Here is a 21,459-nt window from a genome sequence, read left to right as displayed (position 1 = left end):
GTTGCTGGATATGTCTCCCCAGATTCCACAGATTATTTAAAGCAGGTGGTTGTCTCAGAGGAAGTGCTGCTGGTTAAAAAAAGAAAAGAAAGAAAGAAAGAAAAAAAGAAAAGAAAACTTCACATCAAAGAACCCTTCGAGATATTTCATGACACTGAGAATGCAAAGGATAAAACGTTGGAAGCTTATCCAAATTTAGAAAGGAGTATGATAGTTTGTCAAGGCATAGAAAAGATACTCATCATATCATAAGTTACAGATTGAGAAGAAGGCAAGCACAGTTTGAACTACTCTTGATCAGTTTTTTAAATAAAGAAATAAAACAATTCTGTTTCTAATATTTCAGATTGCAGTATACTAAATATTAGTTTATTTTTTCATTCCCTATACCTTTATAATCAGCAGAGCATTTTTAAGGTTTTGACAGTAAATTTTTAAGGCCACAGAACAATTTTCCTCGATGATCAATATTCTCTTGGCACTGTATCAATTTACATGGCCATTTTTATAGTCCTGGACTAGCATGCAAAGCTAGGATTTCCTAGCTTCGATTCCTTGACCGACTCACCTTCAGTGACCTTTTTCTTCACTCCCCTTTGGTCATCTATTTCTTGGTTTACATGCTAGACGTTTTTATCACTGATATTAATATGACCTCTACAATCTTAATTTTAAGTATGTTATTGTCACACAATTATCTCTTGTCCTTCCAGCTCACCACCTTCATTCTCATTGACATGCCCAATTCATTGGCCTATTTCACTGTTTAATATCCTTTTTGTTTGTTTGTCCTTTTTCAGCTTAGATTCCATGGCCCATATTTATAATCACTTCCTTATACACACACTCCAAATTCTTTTGTCCTTCCTCAATAAGGGAAATCTATTCCTAGATATATGCCATTTTATCTTTTTCCAAGCCTACATCCAAGCAGCTAAAGTTGGCTGAGAATATCTCAACCAGGCTGAGGGATTTCACTTTAAATCCCATGACCACAAACATCAAAGGGTCAAGCCACACTGCCTGGCATCCTAGAAAATTTGCTTTCCCACTCTCTGAGACACTCTTTTGCATGATCTCTCTCCTCAAATCTCCTATATGCCTCTCCACTACTCACTTTCAGTTGAAGCCTCAGCTCATTAAGATAAGGGAAGCTATCAGAGGTTCCACCACCCTATGAACCTACTTGCATCTGCAGCAACATTCTCTGTCTTCCTTCCAGTAACAGAATGGATGACTAGTGCTTCTCCTATCAAAGGCTTGTCCCAGCACTTGTGTTCTGGATGATCCTATTCCTTCTTGCCTTCTCAAGAGTTGCCTTCTGTAAACTATCTCTTCTCTCTTGCACCAAGACTTTCCCCTTTATGTTGAGTCATTCTTGTCAGCTATGAATTTTCTCCCATCTTAAAAAACACAAAAAACAACACCTCTCCAGCTAACCCTTTCTCTATGGCTCTTGACAATAAAACTTTACAGAAGAATTACCTGTATTCTGGCTCCAATTTCTAGCCTCCCATTCATTCTCCAGTCGATTTCAGCCCAGCTTCTGTCACCACCTCGCTACTCAAACAACTCATGTCAAGATTGCTAATGACCTCAAGTTGATCAAATCACTGGACATTTCTCTGTCCTCATCTTATTCAACTTCTCAGATGATACACATAGCTGACCAGCTCCACTTTCTGAAGTATTTATCTTCTTTGCTTCCAAGACCCCACACTCTGTTTTCTTCCTCCTCCTTCTCTATTTAACTTCCACAAGGATCTCTGGCCTCCTTTGGCTTGGATCTTCTTCAAACCTCAATTTACATATTCTCTCTATGTGGTCTTCTGGAGTTTTATGGCTGTTTTTCTTCTTCACCACTGTATTGTCAGTGTATAACTCAGGGCCTAACTTAGTGAACAATAAGGAAGTATTTGATGTATTAATGAATAATTGTTTCCTTACATCCCATCACCCAACCCAGTTCATAGTGTGCCATAAAATATTTGTGGAATAACTGAATGGGTGTTATTATTCTTATCTGAAAAATGAGGAAATGGCGGGTCAGAGGCATTAGGTAATTTACCTATGATCACACAACAAATAGCCGGGATTTAAACCAGTCTTAACTCTAAATTGCTTATTTTCTCCATTACATCGTAATGCCTCTTTGTATATTTCATCTCAAATTCCTAGAACCCTCCTTCATTTACTCTATTCTCTAGCCAAACTAGAATAACTGATGGTACCTTGAGTATGCCTCATATTTGCTGATCTCTCAACTTTTTCTGGGTTTAGAACCCTCATTTTCACTTCCAACTGAACATATTACTATTGAGTTGAAGTCTTACCTATTTCTTGATACTTTAAAAATTCTATCTTGACTTTTAAATCTTAATTCTTCTAATTGCAATTAAATTTTCTCCCACCTGAGTGGCCTTTAACAACAATTGCCTCATATTCTTTTAGTGTTGAGGCAGCACATGGTCAGGGCCTGTCACCATACGGTGCCTTCTTAACCCTGTCTACCTTGAACACCGAAGGCCAGATCACTATCTGCTGACTTGGAATGAGATGTTTTAAATTTGCATTTCATCTAGAGATAGACTAGCCAAGGAAGAAGAGTACAACTAAATAACTGAATATTAACTTTTTTATTGTATAGTATAACATATAAAAGAAGCGACCTAGTGAACCCTGAGAAGTTGGATTAACACTAAATTCAAATACAACAGCTGCCATTTTCTTGGCGCTTCCTCTGTGCACTTCACAAACCCGATTGTATTGCCCCTATTTTACAAATCAGCAAATTTGGCCTAAATGCCCGGTCCCAAGCAGGAGGCAGCGCCAACGTGAAGGCCAGCATGGATCGAGGCTCCTGGAGCACAACGTGGTGACAGGACCCTGTAAGGAGTTCTCCCCGCAGCTGTGTCCCAGGGCCGGGTGCGGCGTTCCACTGCAACTCCCGATCCCCGGACCCCGTGGGCGTTTTCCCGGCAGCTACGGGTCCACTGGCCCTGTGCGGCTTCCTCCCCTCAGCTCCGGGTCCCCGGACCCCGCGGGCGTTCTCCTGGCAGCTCCGGGCCCTCCTCCCGCGTTCGCTAACACGGCCGCGGCGGCGGTGCACACCACATCTGTGAACACACAAAAGCATGTGCAAGCAGTGGAATTTCAGCTACTTTGACATTTTACGGTTTTTGACTTGCCTTGGGTTCCATGTGGAAAGACTTTTTGATGAAAGGAAGGTAAAGACTGAATCGGAAAGCACACATTCAGTGGGATGTGATTCTGTGGTCCGACGTGCACGTGGAGCTTGGCGGCGATGAGGACGCGAGTGGAGAACAAAGGCAGGGCCGAAGACCCGGGCGAGGGCCATTCCCGCGCCGCGGCGGAACCCGGCGCACGCCTGGAAAAGCGCGTGGGGGGCGGCAGAGCCCAGACTCGGGGGCGCTCCAGAAGGGGCAGGCGCCAGAACCCCCGAGCGTGAGCGCAGAAGGCCCCGGGGGCGGGAGGCTGCCTGGGGCGCGGGAGGCGGTGAGTGCAGCGGCGAGGACACGGGGAGGGGTTCGGGGCCGACCGAGGGGTCTCCGCGAGGCCGGGATTCTGCCGGAAACCTGGGGTCTTTTGGGGCCGGGGGCGGGCGTCTTTGGCAGGCCGGGAGGTCTTTGGGAAGCCGGAGGGTCTTTTGGAGGTCGGCGCTCTGCTGGAGACCGAGGGGGTCTTTGGGAGGCCGGGGGGGTCTTTGGGAGGCCCGGGGTCTTTGGGGAGCTAGGAGTCTGTAGGAGGCCGGGGGGTCGATCGGTAGCCGGGGTCTGCTGGAGGCGGAGGAGACCCCGCGGAGTGGGCGGCGCGGAGAGGTGGGAGCCAGGCGAGCGAGCGGGGCGGGGGCGGGGGCGGGGCGCGGCGCGGGCTGCGGGCGCGGAGAGGAGCGGTGGGAGGAGAGGGCTGACGTGAGGAGGGGGCCGAGCTGCGCGCTCTCCATTCCGCTCCGGCGCCGCGCCGCGCCTCTGCGCTGCCCTCCGCTCCTCCGCGCCGGCCGCGGCGGCCGCGGCGGCCGCAGCGCTGGCGGCGACCATGGCCGTGTCGGTGGCCGCGCCGAGCCGCGGGGCGCGCGGCGGCGGGGCGGCCCGGGGCGGCGGCAGAGGCCGGCCTCCGGGAGGCGGCGGCGGGCGGGCGGAGGGGGCGGGGCCCGGGGAGCGGACGCCGCGGCGGCCTCTCCGCGCGGCGGCGGCGGCCGCGGCCAGGACTAGGCGGCGGCGGCGGCGGCGGCGGCGCGGGGGGCTGGGGCTCGGGCTGATGGCGGCGGCGGCGGCGGCGGTCCCCGGGACGGTGCTCTCCCCGCGGCTGGGCGACGGCGACGCGGCCATCCCCGGAGCGCCGTCCCCGAAGGTGAGGAGTGGCGGGGCCCGCGAAGGTCGGACGGGGAGGGGGGCCCCAGGGCCGGTCCCAACGGCGGTCTGGCCGTGCGCGTCCTGGCGGCCGGGGTCTCAGAGAGTCAGGAGGTGTCAGAACCGGGGGCCCAGGGATTTGGGGGTTGTTGTCAGGGATCTCAGGGCTGGGGTCCTCAGAGCCGGGGGTCCTCAGAGAGCCTTGGGGCCTCAGAGCTGGGGTTCTCGGAGAGCCGGGGCCTCAGAGTAAGAGGGTCCTCAGGGAACTGAGGGGTCTCAGGGCCAGGGTCCTCGGGGAGCCGGGGCCTCAGAGTAGGCGATTCTTAGGGAGCCGGGGCCTCAGAGTAAGCGGGTCCTCGGGGAGCCGGGGGGGGGGGGGGGCTCAGGGCCGGTGCCCTTCAGAGGCGGGGAGTCCACGGAGCGGCCCCCGAGGGTTTGAGGTCCCGAGCCCCTTCCCGCCTCGGAGAAGCAGGAGGAAGTGCGTCGCCGGCAGCTCTGAATACAAGTCCCGCCTCCGCCCCAGGCTCGGGCGGGGTCCCCGTCCACTCATTTGGGGGTACTTTCCCGGCTTGTGTCGCGGCTCCGGGCCGGAAGGCCGCGTGACCTCGACCCGGTAAAGACGAAGAGACTTTCGCGGCGGTGGGCTCGGCCTGACCCTTGGTGACCTTCCCCGCTTGGTGGGCTCGGCCTAGCCTCGTGACTCCCCCGCGGGGTGGGCTCGGCCTGACCCTTGGTGACCTTCCCCGCGGGAAGCCGGAGGAAAGCCAGGAGGAAGGAGAAGGGGTTTGTGTGTGAGGAGACTGAGCCGCTTCCCAGACTAATGGAAGGAAAATTCTACTTTTGTGTAGAAATAAAACTTTCCTCGTAAATGGGGAGAGTTTTTCCATATTAGCTTAGGATAGTATAGGTATATTTGGAAAGAATTCATTTGACAAATATTCCAAAATACTTGAGCTTTTATTAAAAAATGATTGTAAACAACTATAAAAAAGCCAGACAGTTCAGTTAGTAAACTTAGTAGAACTAAATTAGTAATAATAGCCATTCTAATATTTCTAGTGAAATGTTTTCACTTTTGTAGTTTGTATTGTTTTCATTACAGTTAAAAGGACTTAGAATTTTGAAGTAAAAGATGAGTGGAGAAAAATTTGGATGAACTGTACGATGTCATGAGTTTTTTCATTTTGTTTTTTTAATTTATTACAGTGTCATTAATTTGAACACTTGTGTTTCTAGAGTTTGTATAGTCGATTGTGACAGTGTTACAAGGGAGGAATGATTTTTAAAAATCTCAAAATTTAATTCAGAATTTAAGAGTTGGAATTAGAAGATGCTGAAAGAGAAACAAAGCCTAAGCGCCTCTCTTTCCCCCAGGAAGCAGAGCTGTGGGAGCCTGGTTTGCAGGGCAGGTAGGCCTGCGTGTCCCACCGGGGCAAGTAACTGGACCACATGCCTTTCTCAGCCTGTTGGGTGTGGGGGCTGCTCCCAGCACCTGGGGTGTACAGTGTGCCTCCTGGAGGCATGTCCCCAGGTGGGCACACAGAAGCCTTCACTCTGGAGGAGGGAACCACCTGTGACTCTGAAACACAAAGGTCTGCATTAAGTACATTTCGGAGTCTTTATTATTTTTTTATTTAGGTCTTGTCTTTCTTTTTTTTTAATTTTAATTTTTGATCATTCGGTTCTACATATATAATCAGTAATTCACAATATCATCACATAGTTGCATATTCATCATCATGATTATTTCTTGGAACATTAGCATCTGTTCAGAAAAAGAAATAAAACGAAAACAGAAAAAAAAAATTTATACATTTTTTTTACATGTATATTATACATACATACCCCTTACCCCTCCCTTTCATTGATCACTAGCATTTCAAACTAAATTTATTTTAATATTAGTTTCCCTAATTATTTATTTTTATTCCATATGTTCTACTCGTCTGTTGACAAGGTAGATAAAAGCATCAGACACAAGGTTTTCACAATCACACAGTCACATTGTGAAAGCTATATCATTATACAATCATCTTTAAGAAACATGGCTACTGGAACACAGCTCTATATTTTCAGGCAGTTCCCTCCAGCCTCTCCATTAGGTCTTGACTAACAAGGTGGTATCTATTTAATGCATAAGAATAACCTCCAGGATAACCTCCTGACTCTGGAATCTCTCAGCCATTGACACTTTGTCTCATTTCACTCTTCCCTCTTTTTGTCTGGAAGGTTTTCTCAATCCCTTGATGCTGAGTGCCAGCTCATTCTAGGATATCTGTCCCACGTTGCCAGGAAGGTCCACACCTTTGGGAGTCATATCCCATGTAGAGGGGGAGGACAGTGAGTTTGCTTGTTGTGTTGGCTGGAGAGAGAGGCCACATCTGAGCAACAAAAGAGGTTCTCTTGGGGGTGACTCTTAGGCCTACTTTTAAGTAGGCTTGACCTATTTGTGGGGTTAAGTTTCATATGAATAAACCCCAAGACTAGGGGCTCAGCCTATAGCTTTGATTGTCTGCACTGCTTGTGTGAATATCAAGAATTCAACTTGGGGAAGTTCAATTTTCCCCCGTTCTCACCATTCCCCGAAGGGGACTTTGCAAATACTTTTTTATTCACTGTTCAAATCACTCTGGGATTTATGGGGGCATCACTGGAGAAACCAACAAAATCTCATGTCCTGCTCAAGGTTCCATGTACTTATGGTGTTCAATTAAGCTGTCTACATAAGTTGTATTAGGCATTTCGGAATCTTTAATACTGTACCTATATCAAGATTATAAGTAAATTCAGATAACCCTATTCCATATTACACAGGAGAAGGTATTTCTAGAAAGAGGTCAGCTGAACACGTTTATTTTATGTAATAATATATTTGCCTAGAATTTGTATTGCAAATTTAAAACACTTAATGTGTGAACTTGAGATTTCAGCCTTTTTGAGGATGGTTGTATTTTTAACTTTCTATTTTTGTCTATGTTTCAGTATCGATATTTTTAGCCGAAGGGAAACATAAGTAAATTGACATCAAAATCCCTGTGCTCCAAACTATCCAGGTCCCCAAATAAGAACACTAAAGATACATGATTAAAAACAAAAATCCCTGTAATGCTCACAAGCAAGCAAAATAGAAAAAAAAGGTATTTGAATGCTTAAAATGAGTTATGCTTCAAGTATTGACTATAAAATGTTGCAATTGTGATACTTATGTTAAATATAAATTTTATGAGAATAAATTTAGACGGTTCTCTAAGTTTGGTGGGTTGCTTTGTCTTAATAGGAATCTGCAGTGCTCTTTAATTGAATGCTTATTTTATAAGCATTTTATTTATTAGCTTTAATTTTAGAGTAATGAGGTTATTTTGTGTATTTATTAAAAGCAGACGTTTTGGGCAGGCCATGGTGGCTCAGCAGGCAGAATTCTCGCCTGCTGTGCCAGAGACCCGGGTTTGATTCCAGGTGCCTTCCCTTGCAAAAAAAAAAAAGAAAGTAGATGTTTTAACCTCAGTTGGTAAGAAAGTGAAAGTGGGTTTGGATTTACAGGGTCAGTGAACATTTTCTAATTTTGACTGTATTGATGATCAACTTTCACTTTTATTTCAGGTCTGTCCATGCTAAATTCTGGGCCCCTTTTAATTATAATAGGAAGTGACATTTGTGTAACTAGCTGTTCTTAGAGAGCCTTGAATTTGTTGACAACATCTGGGAAAATACAATCATTGATTCCTTGTTTATTCTTTCTTTCTCTCTCTCTCTCTTTTTTTTAAATCTTTGGAATGTATAGGATGATAATGAAGAGAATTCAAATGATGGGACTCAACCATCCAAAAGGAGGCGAATGGGCTCAGGAGATAGCTCTAGGAGTTGTGAAACTTCAAGTCAAGATCTTGGGTACTGGCATTTTATTTTTTAATAATATGTTCAGTGACATCTTTTTCTTTTCTGCATTAACCCCCTCTTCCCTCCCTCAGTTCCCTCACCAAAACCTTGGCAAAGGCAGCTATTGAAAACTGTATTTTCTCTGTGTTTTGTGATGTGACACCACAGTTGCTTTTACTTCTGAGTGCAGTTTTTATGGTTGCTTTAAAACCGAAACAAAACAAAACAGCTTTGTTGAGGTATAATTTACATGCTATAAAGTTCATCTCATTTTAAGCATCTGATTCAATGATTTTTAGTTAACTTAAGTGAACATGCAACTATTATCACAAACTAGTTTTAGAATGTTGCTGTTTTTTTCCATAGGGAAAGTGAATGCGTTTAAAGGTAATCTAGAGAGTGGGTGACCTTAGATTCTAAACTGAGAACTAAGGCAATGTGCCAGAGAAGTAGCAGAGCCTGAATAATTCAGAATTTTTTTTTTTTTTTTTTTCGCATGATGGTCAGGCACCGGGAATCGAACCCGGGTCTCCAGCACAGCAGGTGAGAACTCTACCTGTTGAGCCACTGTGGCCCACCCCAGAATTCTTAATTGGATTTTGGTTCTGGTTATTTTTATGAAGTTTAGGATCAAGATAGTATAAAGGGGTTGTCTAATGAAAATCCCAGGAGAAACATGTTTTAGTGGTATTGAAAGAATATAATTTTCACTTGTAAGGTTTAATTTTTGCAGTGATTTCAATTTTGTCTATTTAAATATATATATGTGTGTATTTTGACATTTGGAATTAATATTGAATAATTTTTTAGCAAAATCTTTTTTTATAATCTTTATGATCTTTATTGTTAAGTTTGAAATTAAGATCCATTCAGTGATAATTTTGGTATGGACAAAGAGTCCCAATAATGAGACTGGCTTTTTTTTAATGTCTAATTTACCAATAAACATAAATTATAAAATCATATATCTCCCTTCTTAGAAAGAGAGAGAGGTTTTGTTTCTGGTGGACACTTGTTCTTTTGTGCAGTAAATGGTACAAATGATATGAAAGGTTAATGAGTGTGTTAAGGAACCTGTGCTGGGACAGCCACATTTATGAATGTATGTTTTTGTTTCCTTGGCTGCTCCAGCAAATACCAACACAATGGTTTGGCTTAAACAATGGGAATTTATTAGTTTACGGTTTTGATGCTAAAAGAAAGCCCAAATCAAGCGTCATCAGGGTGACACTTTCCGTCTGAAGATTGGGGTCCTGGGCTGGCTGCCCGTGGGCCTTGTCCTTAGTGTAACGTGGCCAGGCACATGGAGGCCTCTTCTGGTCTCTCCCTTCTCTGCCAGGTTCAGCTTCTTAGTTCCTATGGCTTTTTCTCTCTCTCTGAATTTCATTCTTATATGAAGGACTCTCGTAATAGGATTGATGCCCATCCTGATTGGGGTGGGCCACACCTTACCTGAAGTCACCTCATCAAAAAGTCCGACTTTGAAAGGGTTCATTCCCACAGGAGTGGGTTAAATCTAAGAACATGTTTTTCTGAGGTACATACAACTTCAAACCACCACAGTTATATGCATTTAGTATTTATTTGATAAAGAATTTCTAAAGTTACTTTCTCAGGCTTTTCATTCCTTATTTTGTCAAAATCTGTTTTCTCTCATTATTTTATATGTGATGTTCTCAGTTTAGCTTCTTGACTTGCAGAGTCAAATCTACTATTTGGTCTTTATGGAAAAAAAGTTGATGCCCCTTAGTTTAGAGAATGCTGTTAATATTTATTCAACCATGAATTTAAGAACCTTCTATATATACATATGTAACATTTTGGATGGACTATAAAAAAAGCCTTAATATCAGTCAGTATAGTACAGTTTGTGGAACAAAACATATAACTTAAGAATCACGATAAGGTAAATAAGTACATGATAGTACAGTGTTCTAAACATAGGTGTCCCCAAAAATGATGAGCAAGAGAAGTTATTGTAAGCAAAAGTTTCGTAAGTCTAGGAATGTTAAAATCAGTGAAGTGAGCTCTAGTGCGATTAAAATAAAGTGAAAGGGCATCCAGCTCTGTGCAGCAAAAAAGTACAAATGAGTGGTGTGAGCCAGGATCACTGAGGGCCCACTTGTTTTTGGAGAGGAGCAGATCCTGAACGGGAACGTGCCTGCTGGTTGAGGATTTTGAGTTTAACCCAGACAACTCAGGGAAAACACTGTATGCTGTTACTTGGTAAGAAGCATCATACCATAAAGATGAGGAGAAGGGAAAGGCATATACAGTTCACAATCAAATGATAAAAGGCTGAACAGGAGTGGTTGCTGTGCAGCGGAGATGGAATAGATAGCAGTAATCTGCTCATCAATAACATACATTGAGGCATTGATTACCAGATCTTCCTGAAAAGAAACTTTTATGAACCCATGTTAAAAACAGGAAAATTATTTGTCATGTAGTATGTTTTATGTTCACAGAAACTGTTGGGTTTAATAGTACAAGTCACAAATACCTCTGCACATAGCTACTGACTTGAATGTGTAATTAAATGAGGCTACCCCTTGGGAAAATTGTAAAGTTGGGACAAGTTTATTTTTAAATTCCTAAAACAATTTATTGAGTTCCTCTTCTTTGCAAGGTAACTATTCTGGTGGGTTATGTGGGCATATAGAAAGATTAATACACTGGGATTCTTGTCATCCTGAAATTTTTAGTCTAGTGCATAAGACGAAAAAGATTGTCTTTAATAAAAAAGAGAATGAAGCACCACAAGGCATATATAAGTAAAGTTTTTAGGGAACTGAAGAAAAGCTGTTTATTCTACTTAGGAAGTAAGAAACACTTCACTGAAGAGGTAATGTTTTGAGCTGAAACTTAAAGAATGAAAAAGATTTTTAATAGTTGGAGAAGAATATGCCATTGCTTCTCATATGTACTTTTCTTATTCAAAAAGCACATGTTCCTGATAAACAAAAGGAAAACAATGAATACCTTTAATCTCACTTCAGAGATTAAATGTTTTTTAACAGTGGTTATGTTTCTAGACTCTTCTGTGCATAGTTACACAGAGATTTGCCTGTTTTACAGAATATACTGTTTTATAACCTGTTTTTCACTTTCCGTACCACTTTCTCTAAGGCTGTGTAGTTTTCCATTGTATGATGTTTTGTAACTGGTTGCTATCATTAGATATCTATGATTCCTTTTGTTCTATTTCAAATTGAATATTTTCTTTGCTAAACTTTTGTTTATATCTGTAAATAAAAAGTTCCTAGGTCACATGAGATCTGACATTGAGACTTAGGACATGCACTTCCAGCTTGTCTTCCAGAAAGTTGTACTAATCTGCATTCTTAGCCAGTTACAAGACTGCTTGACCAGTTCCTTATTTTTTGTCAGTAAAAACATACAGTGGGAGTTACTCTCCTTTTTCCTGCTTGGTGTTGCCTTGGGTGCACAGTACATTCTTGGGCCCTGTCTCCTCATTAGAACAGGAAAGAAAGAACCTGTTGGCAGTCATTCTTGCTTGGACCTTCCTGGGAGGGTTTTCTCTTTCTTAGACCAGTTCAGGTATCAAAGTATGACTCCTGGTAGCTGCTACGGAAGGAGGACCATGTGTTCTGTGGTCTTTGAGCTTGTCCACTCCAGAGCAGTTATGGATAGCTTGCTTTCACTATTACTTCAAACCTAGCAGTAATTTACAAAATAACTGCTATGATCCCATTGTACTGGATAGAACAATGATAAAGCTAGGTTATGTCATAGGGGAATTGTTATTCTGGTTTGATAAAACTTAAAATACAGTGTGCTTGCTTCGTCAGCACATATACTAAAATTGGAACGATACAGAGAAGATTAGCATGGCCCCAGCGCAAGGATGATATGCAAATTTGTGAAGCGTTCCATATTTTTTTAAAAGAAGACAAAAAAAACTTAAAATACAGTAGATGAAGCTTCATTTAACCTAACTGTACTGTATAGAACAATGCAATACATAGAATATATCATAACTGAGGAAATGTGGAACTGATTTATAACACGAGTATTTAGTTTACCACTTTTTTCTGCCTTTTTAACTTCTACACTCAGGCTGTTGGAGAGAGCAACGCAAAGTGTATATGGCTACTAAAATAAAAATGCCTGTTTTCCCACTCAGGTTGAGCCTGCAATGCTGCCTTGCACCCTCGTCAACACCATGTTCTTTTTATTTGAGTTTGACTCTTTCTTCAGAGATAACAGGCAGTGTACCCCGAGGCTGTGGTCCTGCTCTCACCTCTCTCCCTCCTTGGCAATTTGGTTGTCTTTCCTGGGCCCCTGTCTGTATTTTCCTTCATGATCTTCTCTCTGTCTTGGTATCTCTTATTCCTCCGTGTGGGAATATGATGGCTTCTTGCATGTTAAAAAACAAAAGCAATCCTCCTTTGATCCTCCATTTTCTTTTAGGCACTATCTGTCTTTTTCTGTCCTTCTGTAGTCAAGCTACCAGAAAAAGAGTGAGCCACCTTTGTGTGGCTTACATCATACTGGTATTGCCACCCCAGGGCCACCTGTGGTGACCTTGCCGCTGATTCAGTAGACACTAAGTTCTGACTGTAGAATCAGGTACTGTTGACTACTCCTTTTCGAAACATCTATGGCTTATGGACACTACTTTGCTAACATAGAAGAGCCTAGATTTTGAAGTCTGACTTTGTTTTGCCTCTTGATTGTACCATTTAATAGATAGCCTTGGACGAGTTATATAATCTTGCTGAACCTCATTTTACTTACCTCTCCGTTGGGATTATTGTCAGAACAAATTAAGATTTTATATATGTATAATACTTAGCACAGGGTCTGGGATATGTTGAGTACTGAATGAAAGGGAGCTACTTTTGTTCTTAATTGTATTGTTATTGTACTATCTTATAATACATAATTATTACATTATACAATAATACTAGACTATTATTATTTCACTATTATTTTGATATTTTCTCTTTTGTAGGTTCTCACTTTAATGAATTTATCTAATTCCATTATTATTAGATTTGAGGTTTCCCTTATAAGCTGTCTTAGGTCTGATGCCTTTTCGAAAGGCTTTCCTTTTACCTTCTGGCTATGTTTTCCACTCTACTTCTGCACAGACACAATTTATTTTTTCCTCCCTACCTATCCTGCCTTTCTTCCTGTGTTGCCTCTCCCAGTTTATCTTCCAAGTTGACAGTGGAGAATTATCCCTGACTTCTTTTTCCCTTAGGTCTCTCACTTTAATCACTTTGAGTTTTAACCTCCTGAAATGCTAGTCTGTTCCTTCTCTCCATTCTTACAGCCACTGCCTTAAGTTCATTTAAAAATTTCGGATATCAGTCTCATTTTGCTTGCAGGTTTTCCCCCTCTCTAACCCATTCTCCTTTAGCTGACCATTTTGCATCTCACATTGTTTTATGTGTTTTCCCATGCCCTCTAGAGATAAGTTAAACTCTTTAGTGTGCCATACAGAGTCCATCAAGATTTCGCATTTGGTTTTAGCCCTCATTTTCTCAGCATGCACCCCTTCCCTCTGCAGTACTTTGGCTCTTTTCAGTTTATTCCTTGCTCTTATGCATTTCTCTTTGGCCAATTAAAATTCCTGCCATATGCCCAACCTCCCTAAGACGGTACCTCGTAGGGGGGAGACCTTCCCTGGTGGTCTCCCCCTGCAATGTTTGACTCAAGGGTGCCTTCATTCCTCTTAGGATTCTGGGCATGTGTCTTTTATCCTCTTTAAAGTTGCCTGTTAGTCTTTCTGATTGGACTTAAATCTGCTTGAAGACTGGGACCACATCTTGTTTATTTTCATTTTGTCAAGGATGAATTTATATTTATGAACAAGGTATATGCTCAATTCCTCTTTTTAAATAAGTTTAATTATAACTCATGTGCTGTACAATTAACCATTTATAAATGTACATGGCAGTGGATTTTAGTATATTCACAGATAGGTGCAGTCAAATTTAGAACATTTTCTTCATCTCCAAAAGAAGCCCTTGTACGGGAAGCCCATCAGCTACCACTTCACTATCTGCCCAACTCCCCTCACCCTAATCAACCAGCAGTTTACCTTCTGTCTCCATGGATTTGCTTTCTGAACATTTCATGATGGAATCATAAAATACATAATTTCTTTGTGATTGGCTTCTTTCACTTAGTGTGTTTTAAGGTTCATCCATGTTGTACCTTGTGTCAGTATTCATTCCAATAAAAAAAAACAATTTGAGAAGTTGTGGGTGCACAGAAATATCATACAGAAGATACAGAGTTCCCATTATACTCCCTCCCCTACATACAGTTTTCTCTTTTATTAACATTTGTTAACAGTTGCTGGAAGAGTATTATTATTTACGCTATTAACTGTAGTCCATCGTTTCCATTCGGGGTCATTCTTTGTGTTGTCAGTCTTAAGTTGTTTTTTTGAATTTTTATTCTAGCAACTTATATAGAATCTAAAATTACCCCTTTTAACCACATTAGTTGTGTTAATTACATTCACAATGTTGTGCTATTATCTATTTCCAAAACTTTTCCATCATTCCAAACAAACTCTATCGGTTACTATCTTTAACTCCCCATTCCCTACTTTGACCCTAGCCCCTGGCAAGATGTTTTCTAGTATCTTATTCTATGAATGTACTTATTCTAATTATTTTGTGTCAGTGAGATCATATGACATTTGTCCTTTTGTGTTTGGCTTGTTTCATTCAACATGAGGGCTTCAAGGTTCTTCCATGTTTTCACGTGTATCTATTAAATAATATCAGACAATAATTATGGCCAAATAATATAGCAAAGTATGGCTATACAACATTTTGTTTATACATTTGTTTGGACATTTGGGTTGTTTTCCAGTTTTGGAATATTGTGAGTAATACTGTAAATATTCATATACATGTTTTTGTGAGGACCTATGTTCTTATTGCTTTTGGCTATATACCTAATAGTTGCTGGGTGATATGGTAACTTATGTTTAATCTTTTGAGGAACTGTCTGTTTTCCAAAGTGGCTGCATTATTTTACATTCCCACCAGCAGTGTATGACGTTGATCCATGTCTTTGATATTTGTTATCATCTGACTTTTTGGAGTGTGAAGTGGTAGCTCATTGTGGTTTTGATTTGCATTTTCCTGGTGATTAATGATATTGAACATCTTTTTATGTGCTTATTGGCCATCTGTATCTTCTTTGGAAAAATGTCTATTCAGACTGTTTCAGTTTGCTAACTGCCGGAATGCAACACACCAGAGACGGAATGGCTTTTAATAAAAGGGCATTTATTTTGTTGGTTCTTCAGAGGAAAGGCAGCTAACTTTCCACTGAGGTTCTTTCTTACATGGAAGGCACAAGATGGTCTCTGCTGGTCTTCTCTCCAGGCCCCTGGGTTCCAACAACTTTCCCTGCGGTGACTTCTTTCTGCATCTCCAAAGGCCTGGGCTGAGCTGTGAGTGCTGAGATGAGGAATGCCAAGCTGCTCAGCAGTGCTACATTGCAATCTCTCATTTAAGCACCAGCCAATTAAGTCAAACGTCACTCATTGCAGCAGACACGCCTCCTAGCTGACTGCAGATGTAATTGGCAACAGATGAGGTTCATGTACCGCGGGCTTATGTCCGCAGCAACAAGACTAGGTATGCTCACCTGGCCAAGTTGACAACTGAATCTAACTAACACACAGACCCTTTGCCCGATTTTTTTTTTTAACTTTTTTATTAATTAAAAAACAAACAAAACATTTAGATAACATTCCATTCTGCATATACAATCAGTAATTCTTAATATCATCACATAGTTGCATATTCATCATTTCATAGTACATTTGCATCAATTTAGAAAAAGAAATAAAAAGACAACAGAAAAAGAAATAAAATGATAATAGAGAAAAAAAAGACTATACATACCATACCCCTTACCCCTCGCTTTCATTTACCACTATTTCAGACTGAATTTATTTTAACATTTGTTCCCCCTATTATTTATTTTTATTCCATATGTTCTACTCTTCTGTTGATATAGTAGTTGAAGGGAGCATCAGATATAAGGTTTTCACATTCACAGAGTCTCATTGTGAAAGCTGTATCATTGTTCAATCATCATCAAGAAACGTGGCTACTGGAACACAGCATTACATTTTCAGGCAGTTCCCTCCAGCCTCTCCACTACATCTTGAACAACAAGGTGATATCTGCTTAATGCGTATGAATAACCTCCAGGATAACCTCTCGACTCTGTTTGGAATCTCTCAGCCGTGACACTTTGTCTCATTTTACTCTTACCCCTTTTGGTCGAGAAGTTTCTCTCAATCCCTTGATGTTAATTCTCAGCTCATTCTAGGGTTTTTCTCAGTCCCTTGATGCTGAGTCTCAGCTCATTCCAGGATCTCTGTCCCACATTGCCAGGAAGGTCCACACCCCTGGGAGTCATGTCCCACGCAGAGAGGGGGAGGGTGGTGAGACTGCTCGTCATGTTGGCTGGAGAGAGGGCTTTGCCCAATTTTTAAATTGGGTTGTCTTTCATTGTTGAATTGTAGGAATTTTTTATATATTGTAGATACAAGTCCCTTATCAGGCATGTGGTGTGTGAATATTTTCTCCCATTCTTTGGATTCTCTTCTCCCATTCTGTGGGTTCTTTCACGTTCTTAATAATGTCTTGAAGCATGAAAGTTTTACATTTTGCCCAAATCAAATTTATATATTTTTTCTTTTGTTGCATGTACTTTTGGTGTCATTATCTACAAATCCATTGCCAAATTCGAGGTCATGAAGATTTACCCTTATGTTTTTTCTTCAAAGAGTTTTACAATTTTAGCTGTTAAGTTTTTGTACTGATCCATTTTGAGTTAATTTTTGCATATGATATGTGGTAAGGTTCAACTTCATTCTGTCCAGTTGTCCTAGAACCATTTTTGAAAACATTTCTTTTCATGAATTACTTTTTTGTCACTGGATAGTTGAATAACATAAGTTCACTTTCATGCTTCTGTAGTACACTGATGATTCATTAAATTGGTCCAGATAAAGAAATTTACAGTCTGTGATATTCAGGATTGGAATTAGTATGCAGTACAGATGCACCATTAGTCTGAGTCCATTCTTTGCTCCTGCATTTGTGAAGTAAATGAGAACAAATACTTAAGGTTTAAGGTATAAATCATTGAGAAGTTTGCACAATTCTGGTACTCTCTTAGCTGTGACTTAACTTACCAGCAGATGGGAAACAGAAGTTGATTACTTTGTACCTTGGGTGGATTAAATACTGGCTGTGCGTCTGAAATCTGGGAAAAAGGATTCAGAGCTGATACCACCACCCTGTTTTGGCCTTGTGGGTTTCAAGCTAAAAAAAAAAAGGCTTTAGTTCCTATCAATTGTGAGTCTTAGAAAATGTTATTTTTATTGTACTTTTCTGTTTTGATATTCCTCATGATGGTTCTCTTTCTACCTGTTTGAAATTTTCTCTGACTTCTTCCATGAAGTCATGGAAACTTCTTTGTGTTGGAAGTCATAACTCTCAGACTCAGAATTCCAAACTTAAAATAGTTTTACAAAATATCTTCAAAAATAAAAATGATTTAAATTCAATAAAGCTACATTTAAAGGATAATGTTATCTCTGTGCTTAAGCTTTAGCTACTATCCAGCTGAAAATCTAATAGAGTATAAATGGCCACCTGATGAAACAGGGGAATACTACATGCTTCAAGAACAAGTCAGCGAGTATTTGGGTGTGACCTCCTTTAAACGGAAATACCCAGGTACTTAAGTCCTAATTTATGTAATGGAGTAAGTCTAACTTTTAGCTAATAATAATTCTTTACGATAGATTGTTAATTTCTAATTACTCGAGTATGCATTATTTATAATGTATTTTATATTCTTATTTGGGCTGATTTTCATTTACTACTATTATGCAACATCTTTCTATACACTCAGTTTGCTTTTATCCTTTATAAACTGATTTGGAAATAAACTCAGGAAGATGGATTTCCTGGTGAAAATTTAAGAAAAAGTCATTCTGTAGCCATATTTATTATCAAGGGGTTTTGATTCTTTACACATTGAATTTTGGAGTCGAGTTAGCTATATAAGATGTATTTAAATTTGAGAAAGGCTAACACCTTATTAACTATTGTAATTTGTTATTTATGATACATTCTTGCTTTAGATTATTCCAATTTTATTTTTGACTTCTTGAATTTATAAGATTTTTATAGTCCTTTTCACAATAATAATATGCAAAATGTAAAAGTCTATGATGATTTAACTTTTCTATAAAGTGATTTTACCTAAAAATTTTTGCAAATGCACACACTATTTTTAATACTCTTTTGCTTTTTCTTTGGAGATTTAGAGCGACGAGATTTGTCTCACAAGGAGAAACTCTACCTTAGAGAGTTAAATGTCATTACAGAAACTCAGTGCACTCTAGGTAATGAACGTTTTCAATATGGCTTTTTCAAGCTAAACATTTAGATATTGGATGAGTATTTATCTCCTTTCATAAAATATTTTACAATCAAATGCTAAATTGTTTAGTCATTTTTAACATTATTAAAGTACAAAGGAGAATTAAGCATATATTCTATTACAGAATGTAATTTTCTAATACTTTTCACAGAGCTGCCAAAGTGTGTGTTTGTATGCATTTTTTAGGCATTCCCCTGATGATATATATTTTTAAAATTTATTTATTAATTAAAGAAATTACAAACCAAATAACACATTAACACATATAATCAGTAATTCACAATATCATCACTTAGTTGCATATTCATCATTTCTTAGAACATTTGCGTTAATTCAGAAAAAGAAATAAAAAGACAATAGGAAAAGAAATAAAACAAACACAGAAAAGAAAAAAAAAGATTATAACTACCATACCCCTTACCCCTCACTTTCATTGATCACTAGCATTTCAAACTAAATTTATTTTAGCATTTGTTCCCCCTATTATTTATTTTTATTCCATATGTTCTACTTGTTTGTTGACAAGGTAGATAAAAGGAGCATCAGACACAAGGTTTTCATAATCACACAGTCACATTGTGAAAGCTATATTATTATTCAGTCATCCTCAAGGAACATGACTACTGGAACACAGCTCTACATTTTCAGGCAGTTCCCTCCAGCCTCTCCATTACATCTAGAATAACAAGGTGATATTAATGTGTAAGAATAACCTCCAGGATAACCTCCTGACTCTGTTTGGAATCTCTCAGCCATTGACACTTTGTCTCCTTTCCCTCTTCCCCCTTTTGGTCGAGAAGGTTTTCTCAATCCCTTGATGCTAAGTCTCAGCTCATTCTAGGGTTTTTCTCAATCTCTTGATGCTGAGTCTCAGCTCATTCTAGGATTTCTGTCCCATGTTGCCAGGAAAGTCCACAACCCTGGGAGTAATGTCCCACGTAGACAGGGGGAGGGTGGTGAGATTGCTTGTGGCCTCTCTCTCCAGCCAATACAACATCTGAACAACGAAAGAGGCTTCTTGGGGGTGACTCTTAGGCCTAAATTTTAAGTAGACTCGACCTATCCTTTGTGGGGTTAAGTTTCATATGAACAAACCCCAAGACTGGGTGCTCAGCCTATAGCTTTGGTTGACCACACTGCTTGTGAGAATATCAGGAATTCAACTTGGGGGAGTTGAATTTCTCCCTGTACTCACCATTCGCTGAAGGGGGTGTATGCATTTTTTATGTGCAAAATGTATACAGGACTTTTTAGTGTATGTTTCCTTTTCTCTTAAAAGGCAAATTTTGTTCATTTTTTAGATTTTTACAATTATTTCCATGCTTTATTTGTAATTTCTCTTTATAAACATTTTAATGAAACCTGATATTGTGTAATTTGTTGCAACAATGACTTTTTTTTTTTTTTTTTTAAAGGAAAGACAGAGAGAAGGAAGGAAGGATAGAAGGAAGGAAGGGAGGAAGAAAGGGAAACATTTTCTTGTTTTTATTGTATTTTGTTTCTCCGTTTTTGTTACATGGGCTGGGGCCGGGAATCGAACCGAGGTCCTCCGGCATAGCAGGCAAGCACTTTGCCCGCTGAGCCACCGCGGCCCGCCCAACAATGACTTTTTAAATATAAATCCATAGAAGTTCATTTCAGCAATTGGTGAAATTTGATACCTTGAGTTTTTGGAAATTGACACATGACTTGTGCATGACTGCTGATGCTTGTGGTGAAATTTGAATTGACTATTTCTTGTATTCTAGTGTAATGTCAGAACAAGGAACTGCAATTCATTGAAGAATGCAAATATTTTGCTTTTGCTTTATCTTTTGGAAAACCTTTTAAATGTAGATAGTAGTATGTGGTAGAAGCAAAATTTGAAAAGTGGAAGAGATTCTTTTCCACTTTTTTTTTTTGTCTTAAATAGGTCTAACAGCATTGCGTAGTGATGAAGTAATTGATTTAATGATAAAAGAGTATCCGGCCAAACATGCTGAATATTCTGTTATTCTGCAAGAAAAAGAACGTCAACGAATTACAGATCATTATAAAGAATATTCTGTAAGTAATTGAAACGACTAACATCTTTTATTTGGGTAGGGGAGAATGACATTTACTAATGTTAAATTGTGTTTTTCTTTTAGCAAATGCAACAACAGAATACTCAGAAGGTTGAAGCCAGCAAAGTGCCTGAGTACATTAAGAAAGCTGCCAAAAAAGCAGCTGAATTTAACAGCAATTTAAACCGGGAACGTATGGAAGAAAGAAGAGCTTATTTTGACTTACAAACTCATGTAGGATGACTTAAATTTATCAATCACTGAGTCTAGATTATTGCTTGTTACCGCAGAGTATACATTATCTTTTGTTAGTTTTTCATACCAGCTGTTTGTCTCCTTCCCATAACTTAAGATATCATTTTAAATGATTTGCCTAATAGTACTCAGGGGTTTTTTTGTTTTTTGGGGGTGGGGGTGGGGTGGGGTAAGTAATGAAATTTCTTTTGCTTTATGGTTCACATTCTGCTTAATGAGACTAATAATAGCTTCAGAGAGTGTATGTGTTCTTAGAGGTTCTTGATTTAATAATTCTTAAATAACCATGTGAATTTGAAACTAGTACTGTTCTCATTGTGGAGGTGAAGACATTGAGTTACAGAGTGGTTGTTTCAGTTGACCAGGGCACATACTTTTACAGCCTTTCCTTAGAAGATAGGATCATTGTAGAAAGGCAGGCAAAGCTATTATACATGTATAATCAG

At 40.2% G+C, this 21,459-nt stretch overlaps 1 protein-coding gene and 1 non-coding gene across 8 annotated transcripts in view; both read left to right on the top strand.

Annotated features, from left to right (window-relative positions):
• Positions 1-3,119: 3,119 nt before the first annotated feature.
• Positions 3,120-21,459, top strand: part of PHF10 (PHD finger protein 10) — a 29,340-nt gene continuing 11,000 nt past the window's right edge. Inside the window, exons 1-7 of one of the 7 annotated variants that reach the window (XM_077120892.1) lie at positions 3,120-3,227; positions 8,152-8,258; positions 8,754-8,789; positions 17,871-18,001; positions 18,592-18,675; positions 20,626-20,759; positions 20,843-20,992. In XM_077120892.1, coding sequence (XP_076977007.1) covers positions 3,135-3,227; positions 8,152-8,258; positions 8,754-8,789; positions 17,871-18,001; positions 18,592-18,675; positions 20,626-20,759; positions 20,843-20,992 — 735 coding nt within the window. In that variant the 5' untranslated portion in view covers positions 3,120-3,134. Of the gene's footprint in view, positions 3,228-4,268; positions 4,372-6,330; positions 7,508-8,151; positions 8,259-8,753; positions 8,790-17,870; positions 18,002-18,591; positions 18,676-20,625; positions 20,760-20,842; positions 20,993-21,459 lie in introns of those variants that run through there. The other 6 variants (XM_077120893.1, XM_077120891.1, XM_077120898.1 and 3 more) reach the window with 6 other exon arrangements.
• Positions 12,043-12,149, top strand: LOC143651021 (U6 spliceosomal RNA). The gene has a single exon (XR_013159767.1). It is a non-coding gene; the product is annotated as a U6 spliceosomal RNA (small nuclear RNA).

The sequence above is a fragment of the Tamandua tetradactyla genome, chromosome 11 (genome assembly GCF_023851605.1).
Source record: "Tamandua tetradactyla isolate mTamTet1 chromosome 11, mTamTet1.pri, whole genome shotgun sequence".
Lineage (NCBI taxonomy): Eukaryota > Metazoa > Chordata > Mammalia > Pilosa > Myrmecophagidae > Tamandua > Tamandua tetradactyla.
This window is presented reverse-complemented; position numbering and strand designations above follow the sequence as displayed.